Genomic DNA, 22,245 nt, shown 5'->3' with positions numbered 1-22,245 from the left:
CTCCTAACTTTTTAGACCAGGGAGCAAGACAGTCTACAGTATGAGTTTTTCAGAAGGGCAGAATATAAACAGTTTTTCACCTTCATAGAAGCTGGATTTTGTAATAAACTCCATCTCCCATTCTTCCATGATGTGATTATGCAGGTAGAATTATATAACAGAACGTTCTCCAACATGACAACTTGCAAAGTTCTCCTCTACTACACTTGTCACCCCTTACTTCTGACCCAGGAATGATGGAAGTTGAAGTAGGATACCGAGGGAGTGCCAAATTGGGGGAAATTAGGAGGTCAGGAAGAAAAGAAGGGAGTGAGACAATGCTCTAATCATGGCCTTGCATTTGTTAAAATTGGCCTCAAGTGCTTTACAGCTTATATTTAAGTTCCCCTGTGCCCTTTAGCATTACCAAGGAGAAGTGGCCTTGTCACAAGGCAAGGTGACGCATATTATGGATGCCTTGAATGGTGACAAAGTGGGAGGACAGAGGAACCGATGGCCACGAAGGGCATAATTTACCAGGAAGTTCTCTTGTGTGAACCCTACAGAAATATGTGTAGGAGCTCTTCCCTGAATTGGCCTCATTTCTAGTAGAGACACGCTTCCTGCTACTTAATACCTGAGATAAATGAGCAGAACAGTGATAGGTGGAACTGCCATTCCAGGCACCACCACATTTTGTCTCCATGAGGCAGGCACGGAGTAGGTCTGTTGATAGGGGTTCTCCTTCAGGCTAGTAACTGGGCACCCTATCAACAGATCTGAACCTCAACTCATGAAGATCACTGCTCTGCTGAACTATGGGGCGGAGAAGAGAAGGATGGGGATAAAGAAGCATCCTGGTGGGATGGGTTAGGGTTAGGGTTGCGCAGTGGTCAGAATCCAGTACTGCAGTCTACTCCTGCTGACGGCCGGCAGTTCAGCAATTCGATTGTCATCGGCTGAAGGTCGACTCAGCCTTCCAACTTTCCAGTGTTCCAAGGTCGGTAGACTGAAGACAAAGATTGTTGGGGAGCGATAGGCTGCCTCTATAAACCACTTAGAGAGGGCTGTAAAAGCACTGTGAAGCTGTATTTAAATCTAAGTGCTATTGCTACTGGGGTATCCAAAACAGTCCCCGCAGAGAGGGAACACAAGATCATTGGTGCAAGATCAGAAGGCTAACCCTGTCTTTACTCAAGAATTGGGGTCACAGATAAGATCCAAGATCTCCCTTACGAGTGCATCAGTAATCATCCCCAAAGCTAACTAGATGCTATTAGAGACAACATCAACCACATTAATACTACTAATATTTTTTTTCCAGGTGCAAGGAAGCAGTACTGTAAACACAGGCTGTGCTTCATGCAAAATGCTGGGGAAACCTAAGTATGTCAAAGGCCCCTGAAGCTACCTCCATCCTTGTTTGTTCCACTGCTATCTCTTGGGAACAGAAGGGAACATAAAATCCACATTTCACAACTCACCTTCTGTTTTGCTGCTCCTGCTGTTACACTTGAATTCTCTGTGGAGAAGAAGAAGGGGGGGAAAAATCAGCAACCAAAGATTAGCATGGCTTGGTCTAGTCAGTCTACCCATCTCACTTCATGTGAAAAGATCCCACTGCCCAAGGAGACCTTTGCTTTGTGCTTATGCAGAGCAAGGGTGGCACAAATCGGGGGCTATTTCTATTTAAGCCAAGAATCTTGCCCAGGGATGGGCTTCAAAAATTTTTAGCAAGGGGTTCTCTGTCTGGTTGATGGGTGGGTGTGGCCATGGTGGGTGTGGCCTACTCAGCCTCCTGTACCACGACAGGGAGTGGGGGGCATTTTTGCCCTCCCTGGGCTCCGGAGGCTTTCCTTGAGCCTCTGAGAGGGCGAAAACAGCCCTCCCAGGCTCCAGAGGCTCTGGAGGTCGGAAATGGGCTTGTTTATAGCTTTTCCCGAACTTCTGGTTGGCCCATTTTTTGCCCTTCCTGAGCCTCTGTACGCACCCTGCACCTACTTGTATCTAAAACGGGCTGCGTGAGGACTCCTGGGAGGGGAGGGGTGGGCAGGACCAGCCAGGATTTGGGGGTTCTCCGAACTGCACAGAATCTTAGCTAGGGGTTCTCCCAAACTCGATTTTATTGAGGGCCACATCAGGGTTGTGTTTGACCAGGGTGGGTGTGGCTGGCGTGGGTGTGGCCAGCTCAACTTCACTCATGTCGGGGGCGCCTGTGGGGGCCTGAGCACTCAACCAGTGAAAACGGGCTCCCCAGCTCCGTTTTCGGCTTGACTGCCTCCTGCATGCAGCTCTCCCGAGCTCCGTTTTTGTTAGCAGAGGCACTATGGGTTGGTCCTTCGCTGTTTCCAGGGTGGCCCTGTGGGCCAGATCTAAGCACCCCACAGGCTGAATCCAGCCTTGACATCCCTGCTGTAGTTCTACTGGAATGGAAGAGAGCAGAGATCCAGAGACAGAAGGACACTGACCACAGCGGCTCAGAATTCATCAGAAGTACTGAAACAAATTGGTCAACTTGCAGTGAAGGTACTACTTGAGCAACTTGCAAACCTTACGTTCTCAAGAACATTCTACGTCCAGTTGCCTCTTGAAAAAGCACCTTTGGGGCCAACGTGACCTGGATGACTTGAGAATCTCAGTTTTTCCCCATCTTGGCAACTTCCCTATGTGTTAGACCACAGTTCCCAACATCTCTGGGCACATCAGCTGAGGCTTATGCCAACTGCACTGAACTGAAAGATGGGGGGCTAGCTGCTATGCAGGTAGTCCTCAGCTTGCAAATATTCGTTTAGTAAGTTACAATGGATGTTTCACAGTTGTAGCATCCCTGTGGTCATGTGATCAGAATTCAGAAGTTTGGTAACTGATTCATAGATATGACGGTTGCCATGTCCTGGCATCACAAGATCACCTTTAGCAACCTTTTGACGAGCCCGGTTCACTTTAGAACCATCTTACTAACTGGCACTATGGTTAGAGTACAGTACTGCAGGCTACGTCTGCTGACTGCAGCAGATCAAATCCCACCAGGCTCAAGGTTGACTTAGAGAGCCGCTTAGAGAGGGCTGTAAAAGCACTGTAAAGCAATATATAAGTCTAAGTGCTATTGCTATTTCTCCCTTCCTTTCCTTGGTCCTGGTGGCGCAGGGGTTAGAATGCAAAGTTGCAGGCAAACTCTGCCCACAGCCTGGAGTTCAATCCTGACCAGTTCAAGATTGACTCAGACTTCCATCCTTCTGAGGTGGGTAAAATGAGGACCCAGATTTTTGGGAGCAATAGGCTGACTCTGTAAACCGCTTAGAGAGGGCTGTAAAAGCTCTGTGAAGCGGTATATAAGTCAAAATGCTGTCGCTATTGCTATTAACTACTGCACCAATTCACTTAACAACTGTGGCAAGAAAGGTCGTAAAATGGAGCAAAACTCACTTAACAACTGTCTTGCTTAGCAATGGAAATGGTGGGCTCCATTGTGATTTTAAGACGAGGACTACCTGTATAGGATGCTCATTCTCTCAGTCTCTAGGGATGACACCCCACAAGAGAGATAACGGTGGAGAATATGACCTCAAAGATAGATGGCATTTTACTTTTAAATTAAAAGTAAAGGTTCCCCTTGCACATACGTGCTAGTCATTCCCGACTCTAGGGGGCGGTGCCCATCTCCACTTCAAAGCCAAAGAGCCAGCGCTGTCCGAAGACGTCTCCGCGGTCATGTGGCCGGCATGACTAAACGCTGAAGGCGCACAGAACGCTCATATCTTCCCACCAAAGGTGGTCCCTAATTTTCCACTTGCATTTTTACGTGCTTTTGAACTGCTACGTTGGCAGAAGCTGGGACAAGTAATGGGAGCTCACTCCGTTATGCGGCCCTAGGGATTCGATCTGCCGAACTGCTGACCTTTCTGATCGACAAGCTCAGCATCTTAGCCACTGAGCCACTGTGTCCCCTGTTTTTACATTAGAGCAGGGGGAAACTGCCAGAATAACTCAGTGGTGCCGATCAATGGTTTTGAGGATATATGCGGCCCCCCCAGGAGAGTAAAAGGGAGGAGGAGCGGCTATCTGCTTCGTGCCGTAAAACTGGAGCATTTCACTCTGAATATTTGGTAGGGGCTTCCACCTGAGATTTTGATTATTGTCCCACCTGGGAAGAATACCCTGACTGCTGTTTTCTGTACTTTTTTTTTTCTCTCTCTTCCAATTCTCACACAAAAGAGTCTTCAAAAGCTCATGTATTTTAATAGAATCCATCATTAAGGTATCTGGCTCTGTGATGCTGCTTTGAACATCCTCACTTCTCACCAAAAACACCAGGCGGGCCAAAACAGATGTGATGCGGGAAACCAGATTTATTGTTGATTTTTGAAAACATCTAAAGCCAGTGCAGAACAGTTTGATTTCAACTGGGACAACCGTGCTGGGAAAGAGGGTTGGTGTTGTTTTGGGGGTTTTTTCGTTTTGTTTTTTCGTTTTAAATCTACCCCTCCTCCACTGCTGTTTTTCCAATCTAAAAATCTGCTCTTTCTTTCTTTCTTTCTTTCTTTCTTTCTTTCTTTCTTTTCTTTCTTTCTTTTTTGCAAGACAGACAGACAGACAGACATGAGGCATGATAGGGATGCCTCTTTTTTTTTTTTCAGCTGCAAAATGAAAAGCAGCTTCTGTGGGGGTAGGAGGAGAGGTGTTAAATGGAGAAAACAGCAGGGGGGGGGAAATGCTAAACATCGTTGTCTCCTGGGACTCTTTAAAGATGGTAGGAGGTTTGATCACAGCCTGTTTGGAGTTTGAGTGTCACGGGAAATAAAAATCCTTTTAAAAAACACAACCGCCATGAAGATCCTGGATAAAATTTATTCTCCCTCCCCACCCCACCCAAAAAACGAGGGCTGTTCTCCCCCGCAAGGATTTCAGCAACTTGCCCGGAAGTCAGCCATGTAGGCTCTAGCAAATGCCCTGAGCAGTTTTGTAGACCAAGGCATTCTTGGGTCCTTCTGCTTGGATTTACACTTGGGTGGATTAAGACCAGGAAAGGCAAAGATGCCATTGCAGCCCCACAGAAATCCTGTCTTGGGTTGGTACAGGCAACCATTCAACTGGTGTAGTTACATCTCATGGAGAAGCATAGGAGAAATGGAAATTGTCCTGCCTGCTAATTATCCATCCATCCACCCACCCAGCGTCTATCTACCTATCATCTGTCTGTCTGTTTATCTACCTACCTACCTACCTACCTATCTTCTAGCGGCATCCCAAAGGCGTCAAGCAATGTGAGCGCCTTTGCCCCCCCTCCCCCTGGCTCCTGCGGCTTTGCGCCTTCGGGATATCGCTAGGTTGGTAAGTGGTGCTCTGCCTGGCTGGAGGGAGGGTTGTCCAGGGGGTTTATTATTGGGGGAGGGCATATATTTTTGCCCACAGGAAAAATATGGCATGGTCTTATTATCAGGACATGTTGTAATTTCGGGAAAACATGGTATCATCTACCTACCTACCTACCTACCTACCTACCTACCTATGTATCTATCTATCTATCCATCGTCCATCCATCCATCCATCCACCCACCCGCCTACCTATCTACCTATCATCTATCTACCTATCATCCAGATGATCATCTATCTATCTATCTATCTATCTATCTATCTATCTATCTATCTATCTATCTATCTATCATCTATCTATCTATCTATCTATCATCTGTCTATCTATCTATCTATCATCTATCTAATCTATCTGCCTGCCTGCCTGCCTGCCTGCCTACCTACCTACCTACCTACCTACCGTCTATCTATCCATCCATCCATCTATCAGTACCTACCTACCTCTGTCTGTCTGTCTGTCTGTCTGTCTGTCTGTCTGTCTGTCTGTCTGTCTGTCTGTCTATCTATCTATCTATCTATCTATCTATCTATCTATCTATCTATCTATCTATCTATCGTGTTGGGAGGGAGAGGAATCAGCCTGATACAAATGGAGAACTCACCTTCTGATTCAACACTTAGATTACCCCATAGCTCCATAGATAAGGGAACAACTCCAAAGAGGAGGGAACAACCCACTGTGATCCTAAGAAATCAGAGTGTGATGATGGGTACCCCAGATCAATGAGAAGCACCAAGCATCCTGCCTCCAGTCACCTTTGGCAGAAGGCTTTGAGTGGCCCCGTCTCCACTAGGTGTCTCTAATGAGCCACCGAATTTCCTCCCAGGTCTGTGAAATGGTTAAAAAGTCCTCCTGAAAGTTATTTCCTACTCTCTTGTTTAAACTTTCTGACCTGGCTGTTCTACTATTCTGGTCTGACCAAAAGAAAAAGAAAAAAAGAGGCAACCTTTGTGCATTTGCCTTTTGTGTGTATGTGTGCATACGTGTAACAGCCGAGGGGCAGCCTGCTGAAACTTGGCTGAGAAAGCCTGCACCTGGCACGAAGGTTTTAAAAATGGATCAGTTACACCGGTCTGCACCTCCCCTCGCCTGGGGTCTAGGAGGAAGAAAAGAAGGACAGATGGGGAGCCGCTGAGAGGAAGAATGGAAGGTCTTTGTTTGCAATTTTCTTCTTAGCAGAGAGAAGGAGGAGGGGGGGTGGAGTGCTCTATTTGGGCCAAGACCTGAAGGGTTTGCCTCAGACTTAACCCAGGTAGCTCCTAGATCCTTCTGAACCTTTTGCTTTTCCCTAGTAAGGAAGTCCCTTTTCCTGGCCTGCTCAAAGAAGATTAGGGTGCCCTAACCGTTCTAGGTAACAGAACCTTTTATGAGGCATTCAAGTCAATGTTGACACCTGAGCAACTGCCTAGAGACCGGGAAGGGGGGGGGGCTGCTACCAGCGTTACTGCCAGTTCGCTGTGTGCACGCTTTGCGCACATGTGCGCAGTTGCCTATTAATTGTTCTGCACATGTGCAGAATATTTAAAAAGGACTAAAAACCATGCCGGCAAAGGGTTAGAAATAAAATTTAAAAAACCCTTTTATTAATTTGCTGTGAATTCTGCTCATTCACATCCAGCAAAGTCTCTCCAGGGAGGATTTACAGTCACAGACCTTATCTGGTTTGGAACACTGACAGGTTGATATCTGCAAAACTTGTCAAGGAGTCTCGGAGAGTCACGAACCAATTAACTGAACTAATTGTCACCTGCAAACTCCACTCCCCTTTTGCTCCTCTTTGATTTCCTCTGGGAGCGGCCATTCATCGTCCACCTGTGGCCTTACTCCAAAGTCGACCCCTGTTCTTTAGCTGTCCCCTTCGTCTGGCAACTCTGCACATACGCACACTGGGAACAGGCTCCAGCTGTTCTTCTGCCTCACTGATGTCTGACCCTGAAGGCAGCTGATAACTGGCATACGGCTCTGGCCCCTTCTCTGCCTCAACACAGAGCCCTCATTGGAGCCTTCCCCAGACTCCAGGACTGGCCCATGTTCCTCCCTAACCTCCTCACTGTCCGAATCTGCTGCCACCTCCGCTGGCAGGCCACAACAGTTTCTCTCTAGAGCTTTCAGCCCTTAAATACTTGGGTCTGTTGGAGGGGATTTGTATGACCATACAACCATCTCACAGCATCACAGCATTGTCCACGGGGTTTGTTTAGTGACCATTCAAAGCACTGAAAAAGCGACTTATGACTGTTTTTCACAGTTATGACCTTTGCCACGTCCCCATGACCATGGGATCAAAATTCAGAAGTTTGGCAACTGGTTCACATGCACGACAATTGCAGGATCCTGGGGTCATGTGATCTCCCTTTTGCAACCCTCTGACAAGCAAAGTCAATGAGGAAGCCAGATCCACTTAAGTAACCAGTTTACTAACTGAACAATTGCAGCAATTCACTTAACGACTGAGGCAAGAAAGGTCATAAAAAGGGGAAAACTCACTTAACAAATATCTCTCTTAACAACAGGGCTCAATTATGGCCGTATGTTGAGGACTATCTCTAATATGAGCATGTTTTGCTAATCAAAACTGGGCACATCAGGGAGACGTCTGCCACTCACTTCCAGATGCTGTTTTGTATGGAGAAGTACCGGTCATAGCAACTCCCACTTGTAGTAGGAGAGCCACGTTAGTCCAAGTAGCAAAAAACATAATCTAGCATCTAGATTATATATAGATCATAATCTAGACATCCCCCTGCCCATAAAAGTGCATATAGTCAAGGCTATGGTTTTCCCAGTTGCAATGTATGGCTGTGAAGGTTGGACCATAAGAAAGGCTAAGCGCCAAAGAATGGTGGCCTTTGAACTCTGGTGCTGGAGAAACTCCTGCGAGTCCCTTGGACTGCAAGGTGATAAAACCGGTCAGTCCTAGAGGAGATCAACCCTGGCTGCTCTTTAGAAGGCCAGATCCTGAAGAGAAAACTCAAAAATACTTCGGCCACCAAATGAGAAGGAAGGACTCCCTGGAGAAGAGCCTCATGCTGGGAAAGATGGAGGGCAAAAGAAGAATGGGACGGCAGAGAATGAGGTGGCTGGATAGAGTCACTGAAGCAGTAGGCGTGAGCTTGAATTGACTCCAGAGGATGGCAGAGGACAGGAGGAACATTGTCCATGGGGTCGCGATGGGTCGGACACGAGTTCACAACTAACAACAATGATTCTCAATGCCTTCTGAAGTTTTACCAACAAAAAGCTTCAGTGACTGTACAGTAATTGAATGAATACCCTGTTTCCCCGAAAATAAGACCTCCCCAGATAATAAACCCAACCGGGCTTTTGAGCACATGTGCTAAAATAAACCCTCCCCCCAAAATAAGCCCTCCTTGAAAATATTGCCACAGCAGCAGCCATGAGGTGACCACGCTCGCCGCCTCCTGCACCTTATTAACTGCCAAGCGCTTATTTTGGGGATCAAAAGAGAATAAGGCAGACGGTACAGAAATCTAGCATTGGCCACACCTACAGAATGGTCCCCGTCTCATCAGAATGCAAGCAGATTGAAGGAGGGTTATTTATTTAGGCATTCATTGATTTGGTTCATAAACTGCTCTGATGGCTATCAGTTCTGAGCAACCGACTACTAGTGCAAGCCAGGCCGTAACATCGACAAACGAATAATAACATCCCACATTCAGAAGTCTCACTTCTACACCCAGGGAAACAAAACTCAATTAAAAACAAACACCCCAGGCTGTAGGAAAGAACAAGGTTAGAACACATGTACCCCCAGGTCTTGCTAGGACAGCATTGATACTATTTCAGAAACTCAGCAGGGTTGCGGGGGGCGGGGGGGATGCAATTCCAGAGAAAGGGGTCAGCAGTTGAATGAACCTGCCTTCAAGATCTTGGCTGACAACATTCCCTCAATGAAGGGACCCCAAAAGATTTCCTTCTCCCAGATCTTATTGGACAACTTCGAACTGTGCCGCCTTCGGTCTGACCTAAGCGTAATACACAAAATTATCTGCTACAATGTCCTACCTGTCAACGACTACTTCAGCTTCAACTGCAATAATACACGGGCAAACAATAGGTACAAACTCAAGGTAAACTGCTCCAAACTCGATTGCAGAAAATGCGGCTTCAGCAACAGAGCGGTCAACGCCTGGAATGCTCTACCTGACACTGTGGTTTCTTCCCCAAACCCCCACTTTAACTTTAACTTTAACCTTAGACTGTCTACCGTTGACCTCACCCCATTCCTAGGACATCTGTAAGGGGCGTGCATAAGCGCACCAGCATGCCTTCCGATCCTGTCCTAACAACCCCATTTATTCGTATCCATTTCATGTATTCATAATCTTGTATGTACTTATATCTATTATCTTATACACACTTGACAAAACAAATAAATAAATAAACAAGAAAGAAGAAAGAGTTGGGAAAAGGAGACAATGGAGGTATCTAGCTCCTGATGCATGTAGGACATCATCCTTATATTTACAAATTAACAGAGTTGGAAGGGACATTTTAGGTCATCTATTCCAACCCTCCCACCCAAGCAGGAGACCCTACACCATTTCTGACAAATGGCAGTCCAATCTCTTCTTGAAAGCCTCCAGTGATGAAACTCCCACAACTTCCAAAGGCAACTTCTGTTCCATGGGTTGATTGTTCTGACTGTCAGAAATTTCCTCCTTATTTTTAGGCTGAATCTCTCCTTGATCAGTTTCCATCCATGATTCATTGTCTGGCCTTCAGATGCCTTGGAAAATAGCTTGACTTCCTTTTCTTTGGGGCAGCCCCTCAAATATTGGAAGACTGCTATCATGTCTACCCTGGTCCTTCTCTTCACTAGACTAGCCATGCCCAGTTCCTGCAATTGTTCTTCATATGTTTTAGTTTCCAGTCCCCTAATCATCTTGGTTGCTCTTCTCTGCACCTTTTCTAGAGTCCCAACATCTTTTTTATAGTGTGGTGATCAAAACTGGATGCAGTGTTCTAGGTGTGGTCTTACTAAGGCTTTATAGAGAGGTATTAGTACCTCACTTGATCTTGGACCAAATGGCCTAGGTCTGGACTATTACTGACTTGGTTTGTTCAAGTTCAAGGGGAGAACTAACCTAGAACTAAGGAGCAACGTCCTGAAATCTAGAACAATTAATCAGTGGACCAACTTGCCTCCAGAAGTTGTGGATGCTCCACCACTGGAGGTGTTTATGGAGATTCTTAGTCATCCATGTCATGGTTGCCCCAGAGGTGCTTCTTAGATAAGCTTCTTGGATAAGAAGCGGAACGTCTTCAAAGAAAAACCAGAAAGTCCAGTTGCCTCTTGAAAAAGCACCTTTGGGACATCCACCACTGGAGTTTTAAAAAAAGAGTTAGACAGCCATTTGTCCATAATGGTATAGGTTCCCCCTGCTTGAGCAGGAGGTTGGACTAGAAGACCTCCAAGGTCCCTTCCAACTCTTGATATTTTGTCATTCGGTTAAGTTACAATTCAATCTGAATATCACCAGGTGGACTGAAGGCTGGTGCAGAACATAAATTTTAGGTGCAAGTCTTTCCGGAAGAAAACAATGGGAAACCAGTTCTGTGTTGCTGTCAAGATGAGTCAACGTACTGTAGATTACCGGGACTCGGAGGAGATTTTATTTGATTTTCCTGTGACAAGGACATTCATGCCGTTGAAACTCAGTCTCAGCAGCTGTTTTTCAAATTGTTAATTTTATAAAAAAGGCAAACCTTGGTTAAGGTGCCACCTTCCATTGACTGACATGTGCCCCTTTTAAGACAGTTATGGGCTGCTGCTATCCACGTGATGTTCCCCATAGCAGAACTGGGGAATGACTTTAATGCAGGCTGTATCCTTTCAAAAGGCATTTTTTTCAGGGGCTTGTAATAACATCTGGGCATGCATTCAAAACTGTAGTCATCAAGTCGTCCATACTGGTGTTTGCTTCAGGGAGCCCAGATTAGCTGGGCCTTTCAGTCACATGTGAATGAAACAAAGGAAGGCTTCCACACAATTGTGACTCCAGCCACACTTTGCAGCCTAACAACCAAGACTTCTTAATGCCTTGCTCTCTGCCAGTTCAGTTCAACTCCTTCGTCCAACCACAACATCTTCAGGGACAATATCAGAATTATTTAGTACTAGAAAAACAGAAAACTGCCTCATGCAAAGATAGTTACAGGAAGTCCTTGACTTATGACTCCATTGGAGCCGGCCCATGTGTTCTGACTGAGGCTTCCCAAGAGCATGAAGCCAACTCCTTGTCCCGACAAAAAACCCTTTTATTAATTTACCGTGAATTCTGCTCATTCACATCCAGCAAAGTCTTTCAAGGGAGGATTTATGGTCACAGACCTTATCTGGCTTGGAGAGCTGCCAGGCCAATATCTGCAAAACTTGGCAAGGAGTCTCGGAGAGTCAGGAACCAGTTACTGTATTTTTCGGAGTATAAGATGCACCACGGTTTTGAAGAGGCAATTTTTTAAAAAAAGTAGGTAGGTAGAGGGATAGAGAGATAGAGAAATACAGTAGATAGGTAGGGAGAGAGAGTGAGTGGGTGGGTTGGTTGGTAGGTAGAGGAATAGAGAGAGAGAAATAGAAAGAGATAGAGAGAGAGAAATACAGTAGATAGGTAGGTGTTTCTGCTGGTATAGCACTTGAATGTATTTCTCATCAATCAGTTAAAGGGCTTTCCAAAAGGAAAAATAAAGTTTTTGCACTCTGCAAACCTCCCCCAAATGGCCTGTTTTTTGCTCATATCTGCCCTCCCCAGCCCCTAGGAGCTCTCTGAAAACCTCCATAAGGATATGCACGGCCATTTTGGTGAAGGGGGCAGGGTTTTGGGAGACAAAAAATGCTGTATTCGGTGTATAAGATGCACCCAGATTTTCAGCCTCTTTTTTGAGGAAAAAAGGTGCATCTTATATTCTGAAAAATACGGTAAGCGAACTAATTGTCTCCTGCAAACTCCACTCCCCTTTTGCTCCTCTTTTATTTCCTCTGGGAGGGGCCCTTCATCGTCCACCTGTGTCCTTACTCCCAAGTCGACCCCCTGTTCTTTAGCTGTTCGCCTGGCAACTCTGCGCATGTGCACACTGGGAACAGGCTCCAGCTGTTTGTCTGCCTCACTGGTGTCTGACTCTGAAGGCAGCTGGTAACTGTCAGACGGCCTTGGCTCCCTCTCTGCCTCCGACACAGAGCCCTCGTCAGAGTCTTCCCCAGACTCCAGGACTGGCCCATGTTCCTCCCCACCCTCCTCACTGTCCGAGTCTGCTGCCAGCTCTGCTGGCGGGCCACAACAGGTGGTATGTAAGTTGTGATGATTGAAAAATGGGTCGCCAAAGCGACCGATCCAATTTTACAAACTTTTTTTGGGTGTTAGTTGTTAAAAACAAATCATTGATTTGCTATGGGCCAGTTTTGCCAAAGCCTTTGTCGGTTTTGTTGGTTTTCAATAAAAGTCGTAAAAGATGGTCATGTGAGCACAGGATGCTGCCAAGAGCCTGGCAGGCAGTCACGTGACCGTGAGGGATGGGCAGCTGTGGGGAGTTTGGAACCAGGTCGTAAGTTCCCTGGGGGAGTCTGTCATAACTTGGAATGATCGCCAAACAACTGGTCATAAAATTGAGACTGCCTATACTTCTTCACCAAGCGCAGTTCTACCTCCTCAATTCTTTGGCAGCTGAAGTCCACATTCAATCATTTCTGCACACTCTAAATATTTTCCTAATCCCATTCTCATCAGTAGGGATCTCTTCACTTTTCCAAATGTACAAATTTGTACACATTTTTTTGTACAAATACAATTCTAGCTGCGGCTAATACATGAATAATTAAATATCCGTTCTCTTTACTATAAGTTTTAGGTAACATCCCCAACAGAAATATTTCTGGTTTTAAATCAATGTGCTGTTTTAGCATCTTTTCCAGCCACGGATGTATTTTTGTCCAATATTTTTTGGCTTCTACACATGTCCACCACATATGATAATAAGGCCCAGGTACCTGGTGGCATTTCCAACACTTGGCTGACTTATCTTTAAACATCTTTGCCAACCTCCGAGCCCCGAGTCCTCTCCGGGAGAGGGGGCGGTCTATAAGTGTGAATAATAATAATAACCTCGCCAGTGCAAAGTGCCATCTATAAAACATTTTGCACAAATTTTCTTTATATGCAATTGACATCGTTAATTTGTCATTCCTGTCCCACAGTTTCTGTCATTTGTCCAATTCTATTGTGTGACCAAATGTTTTTGCCCATTGTCTCCTTTATTTGTTCATCTTCCATTTTTTATGCCCAATAAGTAGCTATACAATTTCTTTATCAATCTTTCTTCTATTCCTGTTAATATCTCATCTAATTCTGTTAATTCAATTGTTTTGAGTAGCATGCAGAGGGCTACATGTTGGGGAAAAAAGCACGTCACAAGACAAAGCAACATGTACTTTTCATTTTGATTAACTTATTCATTCAACCTGATATTAAACCCGAGCCCCCAAACATGTACAGGTAGTCTTCAGCTTACAACCACAATTAAACCCCAAATCTCTGATGTTAAGTGAGACATTTCTTAAGTGAGCTTTACGATCTTTCTTGCCACAGTTGTTAAATGAATCACTGCAGTTGTTAAGTAAGTAACACAATTGTTAAATGAATCCGGCTTCTCCATCGCCTTTGCTTGTCAGAAGGTCATAAAAGGAGATCACCTGACCCCGGGACATTGCAACCGTCATAAATACGAGTCAGTGGCTAAGTGTCTGAGTTTTGATTACGTGACTACGGGAATGCTGCAATGGTCATTAAGTGTGAAATGATCACAAGTCCTTCTTTTCAGTGCCGTTGTAACTTTGAACGGTCACTAAATGAATGGTTGTAAGTTGAGGACCGCCTGTAATTGCTTTCTGTCTCTTCTCATCTCAAAACGGCATGTTTATGGGTATCTTTTAAAATCACGTTTTGGAATGGCTTTAACTTCAGTCATGGGCTTTTTCCCATCAAATTCCTCCTTTTAGTGGGGGACTTGGAGAATTGGAACAGAGCACCTGCCCAAAGACTTCTTACAAACTGAGAGCAGAACTTTGCTTTATCTCCCAAGTCAGAATATATCTTTGTTAGAAACAAGAACTTGCCTTTTCTTGCAGGCTTTTCATTATCTTAACTAGGAAACATCATCAGTGCTAGTGATGATGTTACCTAGTTAGAACAGAATGTAATGTAATAGAATAGAATAGCAGAGTTGGAAGGGACCTTGGAGGTCTTCTAGTCCAACCCCCTGCTTAGGCAGGAAACCCTACACCACTTCAGACAAATGGTGATCCAACATCTTCTTAACTTCCAGTGTTGGAGCATTCACAACTTCTGGAGGCAAGTTGTTTCGTTGATTAATTGTTCTAACTGTCGGGAAATTTCTCCTTAGTTCTAAATTGCTTCTCTCCTTGATTAGTTTCCACCCATTGCTTCTTGTTCTACCCTCAGGTGCCTTGGAGAATAGTTTGACTCCCTCTTCTTTGTGGCAGCCCCTGAGATATTGGAACACTGCTATCATGTCTCCCCTAGTCCTTCTTTCTCTTAAGCTAAACATACCCAGTTCCTGCAACAGTTCTTCATATGTTTTAGCCTCCAGTCCCCTAATCATCTTTGCTGCTCTTCTCTGCACTCTTTCTAGAGTTTCCACATCTTTTTTACATTGTGGCGACCAAACCTGGATGCAGTATTCCAAGTGTGGCCTTACCAAGGCCTTATAAATTGGTATTAACGCTTCACGTGATCTTGATTCTATCCCTCGGTTTATTAATTACCCTCCGTTAGGGTCATGAAAGGGATGCAAGAAAACAAGCAAGCTCAGAGAGCACCAAGGACCCCACATTTCAACCCTGAGTTACAACAAGCATCTTCCTTTATTGGTAAGACTATTGGCTGAGCTTGCTCAATGCAGTAAAAAGAAAAGCAAGATGGGAGCCATGAGAAAATATCTTCCAAAATTCTCGAGGCAATATCTTTATTAACTCAACAGAAGTCTTGCACAACGCTTGATGTTTTCAGAAAGGCAGCCGTGTTAATCTCTTACCGCAAAAGGTACAAAGAGACTTATGGAATCTGAAATATTGATTTTTCTTTTTTAATCTCCTAAGCATTCATTCGTCTAATGAAATGCAGTGCAATCTTCAGAAGTTTGCGACAGCTGGAAACTTTCAGGTTTCCAAGAAGGCAAGTTTGTGCGATTCCAGGCTCTCCTATTTTAAACAAGGAAGGGCCTGAGAATCGTTTGTTTGTTTGTTTCTTTATCCCACCACGCTTTTGGAAATTTGCAGTGTTTGCACCAGCTCCATATCTGATATGATCCCAGGATGAATGTCTGGAAATAACCCACTACAGATGTAGCCTGAATACCAGCCACAATTTTTCCACCCTGCTCTTCCAGCAAAAGATTTCTCTAAAAAAAACACATCATTATTTTGCAGACTTTCTATTGATCCAGTCAAGGTATTGTCCCAATCGGATTCAGCAATGCATGAATTATCTGGACAGGCAGCTGTTCCCCAGGGTTTTAGCAGATGTCTTTCCTGTGACCTGCTGTCTGATCTTTCTAACCTACAAGAGCTGCCCTCCACTCTTTAAGCCTCCACCCACCGGAAATATTTGAGTAGCAAACTCAAATCAATGAAGTTCCTATCGCACTCCAAACTTTTAATATATTTTGATGCATTCAAAAGACATGCATTTTGAAAGTTTAGAGTTTCGGGACCGGCAGGTTTAAGTAGCACTGTTTTTAAAACAAAAGCAGCATAATGAGCTTTTATGGAGAGTACAAGTTATGAATACTGATAATCCTCAACTTATAGCAGTTCATTTAATGTCCCTTTGAAGTTACAACGGTACTGAAAAATGTGACTTATGACTTCTTTTTTCACACGTATGACCGCTGCATACTCCCCATGGTCATGTGATCAAAGTTCAGACCCTTGGCAAATGACTCGTATTTATGACGGTCGCAGTGTCCCGGGGTCATGTGTTTTGTGACCTTCTGACAAGCGAAGTCAATGGGGAAGCCAGATTCACTTAAACCAGGGGTGTCCAAACTTGGGAACTTTAAGACTTGTGGACTTAAACTCCCAGAATTCCCCAGCCAGCCATGGCTGGGGGATTCTGGGAGTTGAAGTCCACAAGTCTTAAAGTTCCCAAGTTTGGACACCCCTGACTTAAACAGCCGTATGGCTAACTTAACAATGGCAGGGATTCGCTGAACAACTGTGGCAAGAAAGGTCGTAAATTGGGACAAAATTGACTGAATAACTGTTTTGCTTAGCAATAGAAAACTGGAGCTAGCTCAACTGTGGTCGTAAGTTGAGGACTATCTGTAAAAGACAGAATGGCCCAGAATGGATTAAATGGGGGCCAGGTGATGTGAAAAGCGTTGTTACCAACTTAGTGGGCGGGTAGAATCTCCTTGAAATCTTTTCTCTCTGTCCCCAAGCATTCCTTAGGTTTGCCTCTGGGAGATGCCCTATCATTAATTATTGTTATTAATTATCATTATTCAGAGTGGCCCGTGCTTTGACTTTAGGTTACCATCAAAGAGGGAACAATGGAACTTTTAGCAGTCCCCACTCCCTTCTTTCTTTTCCCCCCTGGAGCGGATTTTAATGGGGACTATTTATCAAAGCTTAAACTCTCTCTATTTTTTTTTCATTGCTTGCTGATCTGTGGTGATAGTGGATAATCTTCAGAGGGCGGGGTGAAGCAAAACAAACAAATAAAAAAAAAACCTGTTGCTTACCCCTTATCTCCTTTTAAAACTTAATATAGTGACTGCGTTTTATGTTCCTTTTGAAATAGTTATTAAAAGTTACAATGGTTTTTTTTAAAAAAAGCAGTGCAAATTAAAAAAAGGAAAAAAAGAAACTGCAGAAAAGAAAAAAAACAGAAGGAAAATAGACAAGAAAATAAGAATATAGTAAAGAAAAAGAAAAGAACGATAGAAAGAAATGACTTCCCTCCTCATCACAAATACAAACAATTTTCGTAACTTATCATCTTCTCTTACAATACAAGAAACAAACTCTCCTTCCCATCTCTCATCTATAAACAAATCCTTAAAGCCTCTTCATTCAGCCCTGATCAGCAAAAGTCCATTAAGGTTTGCCAGAGATAATAACGAATCTATTTTAACCTTGATCAAATAAAGCAACTTTAAAATCCTGTCTTTCACTCTGAACAACCTTAAACTTAGGCCTTTCTAAACAGTGACCTAAAATTTGATTTCTTTTCATATTTTTTTTCTTTGTCCCTCCTCACAAAATTCTTCAAAGCTTTAACAAGTCTCTTTTGTCAATCCAACATAAGAAAATTATCCAGGGCACTCTCTGGGTTTATTATTTGTATTCTGCTGTATGTTGCTATAAAAAAAAAATCTTATCCCTAAACACTTGACAAGAAGAGGAATACACAGTCTAGACATCTTCATCCCATTCTTGTATTCACGCACATACATAACATATGTGGAGCCAAGAGGGAGCAAAAGAATGAAAAAGCTAAATCTTCTTTCAGCCTTCAGTCCCTGTACCAAGGACACAAAATGTCTCTTGAATTCAGGATACAGATGGAGGTATACTTCTGCCGTCCGCCAGATTTACTTACACTCAGCAATTCCAATCTTGGCATTGTTTTCTGCTATTGTTTCTTTTTTAAAGGGAGAAAAATCTTTTATATTTCTAGGAGGTTCCCCCTGGCATTGGCAGCCTGTATTTATTTTTCCTTAATCTTCCCCCGTGTATGCACTTCTGTAAACAACTTTCCCTAATGCATGTGCTTTTGTGTGCAAACTTTGATTGCAAAATGCGGAAGAGATGTCCGGGAGCTTCGTAATCAGGCCATGACTTCAGAATCAGACCTGGGGGGGTTCATGATTTGCTCAAACCCCTCCCCCCCAGAATGCATCCTTGCAGGGGTGGGATTGAAAATTTTTAGCAACTGGTCCTCTGCCTGGTTGCTGTGTGGGTGTGGCCATGGTGGGCCTGGACTACTTGGCTTCCTGTGTTTTCAGTCTCCCCAGGCTCTGGAGACTTTCCTTGAGCTTCCGGGAGGATGAAAGCGCCATCCCTTGGGCTCCAGAGGATGGAAACAGGCCCTTTTCTAGACTTCTAGAACGTCTGGTAGGCCCGTTTTTCACCCTCCTCAGGTTTCAGAGGTTTTCCCTGAGCCTCCGGGAGGGTGAAAACGGCCTCCCCCGGGCTCTGGAGGCCCTCTGGAGGCTGGAAACAGGCTCATTTGCAGACTTTGGGAAGGCTTGCTTTTCACCCTCTCAGAGCCTCTGTGTGGGCCCTGCACTTACCTGGCATCCAAAACGTGGAGACTCCTGGGAGGGGTGGGCATGGCCAGCCAGTCCTTGGAACTATCAGTTGAGTGAACCGGATGTAAAATTCATATCCAGTTCACCCAAACCAGTCCGAACCAGCTGAATTCCACCCCTGCATTCTTGGCTACGCTTCTCAGCAACTCTAGTACCAAGTATGTACATTTTCTGGGCTTGAGTAAAGGATGCAGAACATCAGGTTGTGTGGGCGGGCAACATAAAGCCTCCACTTCAGCTAGACTTGCTATGAATCATGAACAAGGCCCAATAACGGATTAATAAGGAGAGTCGGTTATCCTAAGATAAATAGTCAAAGCAGCACCAGTCTGAAAAATAGTGAACAGAATTTCATTCTCAGTCAGCACACACACACACACACACCACTGAAACTAGTTGGATGTGATTGGAGCTACTTGGATATTTCTTGCAACAAACTGCAGCAACATTTTCTGCTCACCTAAACTCAGAACCAAGCCCAGATGGTTTTCCGAGTGCCTTGTGCACTGCTGGACCACTGGACTTTTCCTTAGCCTCCTGAGCTGCCTTTCAGAAGCTGCCGCCCTCCAGATGTGAAGTGAAAGTCCCACGCATCTGGAAGGCATCAGATTGGGAAAGTGTTTCTCCAGCAAAGGAGTTCTTTCTTCCTTTGAAAACTGGCATTCCCAAGACATTCCCAAGCAGTTGGTTCTGTTTCTGGTGGTGCCGGCCAGCGGTGGGATTCACATACGTTTGCCACCGGTTTGGAAATGTGAGTGTGCACATGCGCCTTCTGCACATGAGTGTGGCCTTTGGTGCGTGCACTTTGCTCGCACACGGGGCATGCACGCACGCAGGCAGCATCGAAAATGAGGCTATAGAGGATGAGGCCCACCCGCAGTTCACTGCTACTGGTTTGGGCAAACCGATCTGAACTGGCTGAATACCACCTTTGGTGCCGACCCCTCATCACCTCCAGTCCTACCCAGAGGTGAAATCAAGTTACCTTTGCTACCGGTTCGGTAGCAATGTGAGTGTGTGGCTATAATGTTCGGGTAGGTGGGCGGATCAGGTGTGACGCGCAACTAATCTAAGTTGCGCGTCACAGCTGATCATCAGAAATATCGGTTTGCCCAAACCAGTAGCATTATTTTACTACCAGTTCAGGTGAACCGGTAGCATTTCACTACTCGCCCTGCTACCCCCTGCCATGTCTCCTAGAGCTGATGAGAATGGCAGTCCATCGGAAAAGAGCCAACAAGCTAGCATGACCTTACAGGGGGAAAAAAATCACCCCAATCTGCCCCTGGAATCCTATGCCGCAAAGAAATGCATTGAGTGTGCCGTCCCTCAGTCACTGATAGTGTTTGTTTTCAGAAAAAGCAAAGACTGGGTCCTCAGTGGGCACAGAGGCATTTTCATCAAAATCATGACCGGATAAATCTATCAGCTCTGGGTAATTTTCATCTGATGTGATGTGATCTGATCCGATCTAATCTGATCTTATTTAGAAAATTTATAACAGCTCTGGGCAGCATTCAAAGGAACAATAAAAATGTCCATAAATAAGAGTGTCCGTGGCATCACTGTTTTTACACATTTTAAACACAAAAACAAAGACTGTAACCTGAAAAGTTGCTTGTAAATGAATGTAGTCACCATATTATTGACTTGTTAATAGACTCTTTCTATCTTCCCCCGTTACCAGATTGGTCATTCTAGGTAGCCTTCAACTTGCAACCATTCGTTTAGTGACTGTTTGGAGTTACAAGGTTGACTCAGCCTTCCCTCCTTCCCAGGTGGGTAAAATGAGGACCCAGATTGTTGGGGGCAAGAGACTGACTCTGTAAACCGCTTAGAGAGGGCTGTAAAAGCACTGTGAAGCGGTATATAAGTCTACGTGCTATTGCTATTTCTCCCTTCCTTTCCTTGGTCCTGGTGGCGCAGGGGTTAGAATGCAAAGTTGCAGGCAAACTCTGCCCACAGCCTGGAGTTCAATCCTGACCAGTTCCAAGATTGACGCAGCCTTCCATCCTTCCGAGGTGGGTAAAATGAGGACCCAGATTGTTGGGGGCAAGAGGCTGACTCTGTAAACCACTTAGAGAGGGCTGTAAAAGCACTGTGAAGCGGTATATAAGTCTAAGTGCTATTGCTACAACAGCACAGACAAAAAATGACTTACGGCCGTTTTTCACATTGACAAACATTGCAGCATCCCCATGGTGATCAAAATTAAGACGCTTGGCAACTGATTCCCATTTACGACGGTTGCCATTCCAGGGTCATGTGATCCCCATTTGCAACCTTTTGACAAGGAAAGTCAATGGGGAAGCCAGGTTCTCTTAACAACCATGTTAGTAACTTAACAACTGCAGCGACTCACTTAGCAACCGTGGCAAGGGAGGTGGTAAAACCGGGCAAAACTCACTTAACAAATGTCTCGCTTAATGACAGAAACATTGGGCTCAATTGTGGTCGTAAGTCGAGGTCTCCCAATATAGCATTTCCCCAATGACCTGCACCACACCTCCTGATTCCCACAACATCCTAGCCTGCCTAAAGATCCTGGAAGGATGAGAAGTCACGTCCATCTAAAAATGCCCGTGTGGCTGCGGAGGGAGAGCAGCAGCAAACGGGGCCTGGAGGATTCTCCTGTGATGGGAAGCAACCCCAGGCTTGGAAGCTGGGTTGAAGGGAGGCCAACACTCTCTGGTTTTAGGGCTACAAAAGTTGGAGACGGAAGAGCGAGCATTTCCTTAGAGAAATGGGCTGGCGTCTCTCTCTGGCCCAGCAACTGCCTTTTTCCACCCAAAAATTTAAGCAGGGCAAGTAAATCCTTTAGGGCTGAGAGAGGTTGTGAAAGAATGGAAAGTGGAACCATTTTTTTTGCCCTGGAAGGGTTCTTCTGTGAAAATAACTACAGACCCTTCACATCCTGGACATAAATTGTTTCAACTCCTACCCTCAAAACGACGCTATAGGGCACTGCACACCGGAACAACTAGACACAAGGACAGTTTTCCCCCCGAATGCCATCGCTCTGCTAAACAAATAATTCCCTCACCACTGTCAAACTATTCACTAAGGCTGCATTTCTATTATTATTAGTCTTCTCATCATTCCTATCACCCATCTCCTCCCACTTTGTTGCTTGTATCCTCACGATTTATATTGATTGTTTCCTAGTATGAGTTGATTGCTCATTTGTATCCTGTGACTATCATTAAGTTTTGTACCTTATGATTCATGACAAATGTATCTTTTCTTTTATGTAGACAGAGAGCATTGCACTAAAGACAAATTCCTTGTGGGTCCAATCACACTTGGCCAATAAATAATTCTATTCTATTCTATTCTATTTCTATTCCTATTTCTATTCTATTCCGCTATCAAAAGCAAACGGACTGGTTTACAGGCTGTTTCTGCCCAACGCGTTTAATCAAATCCTCTGAAAACACAGCAGCTGCATTGGCGCTTAGCATGTCTTAAACTTTGTTAGTTTAGTCGCTAAACCTTTTCGTTGACGCAGTGCTTCTCAACCTTGGCTGCTTTTGGATGGG

The 22,245-nt window shown here is 44.8% G+C and overlaps 1 protein-coding gene across 6 annotated transcripts in view; it reads right to left on the bottom strand.

Moving 5' to 3' along the window:
• The window catches only part of AHDC1 (AT-hook DNA binding motif containing 1), a 276,060-nt gene that overhangs the window by 33,670 nt on the left and 220,145 nt on the right, over positions 1–22,245 (bottom strand). For all 6 annotated transcript variants that reach the window (XR_014176139.1, XR_014176140.1, XR_014176141.1 and 3 more), the window contains one exon: positions 1,464–1,501. Coding sequence is in view for 1 of the 6 variants with exons in the window: in XM_081961913.1 (XP_081818039.1) it covers positions 1,464–1,501 (38 nt within the window). In the remaining 5 variants the exon portion in view is untranslated. The remainder of the gene's footprint in view (positions 1–1,463; positions 1,502–22,245) is intronic.

This window comes from Natrix helvetica (genome assembly GCF_964273705.1).
Source record: "Natrix helvetica genome assembly, chromosome: 9".
In the NCBI taxonomy this organism is placed as follows: Eukaryota; Metazoa; Chordata; class Lepidosauria; order Squamata; family Natricidae; genus Natrix; species Natrix helvetica.
Note: the sequence above shows the minus strand (reverse complement) of the source record. Positions and strands in the feature narration are given on the sequence as shown.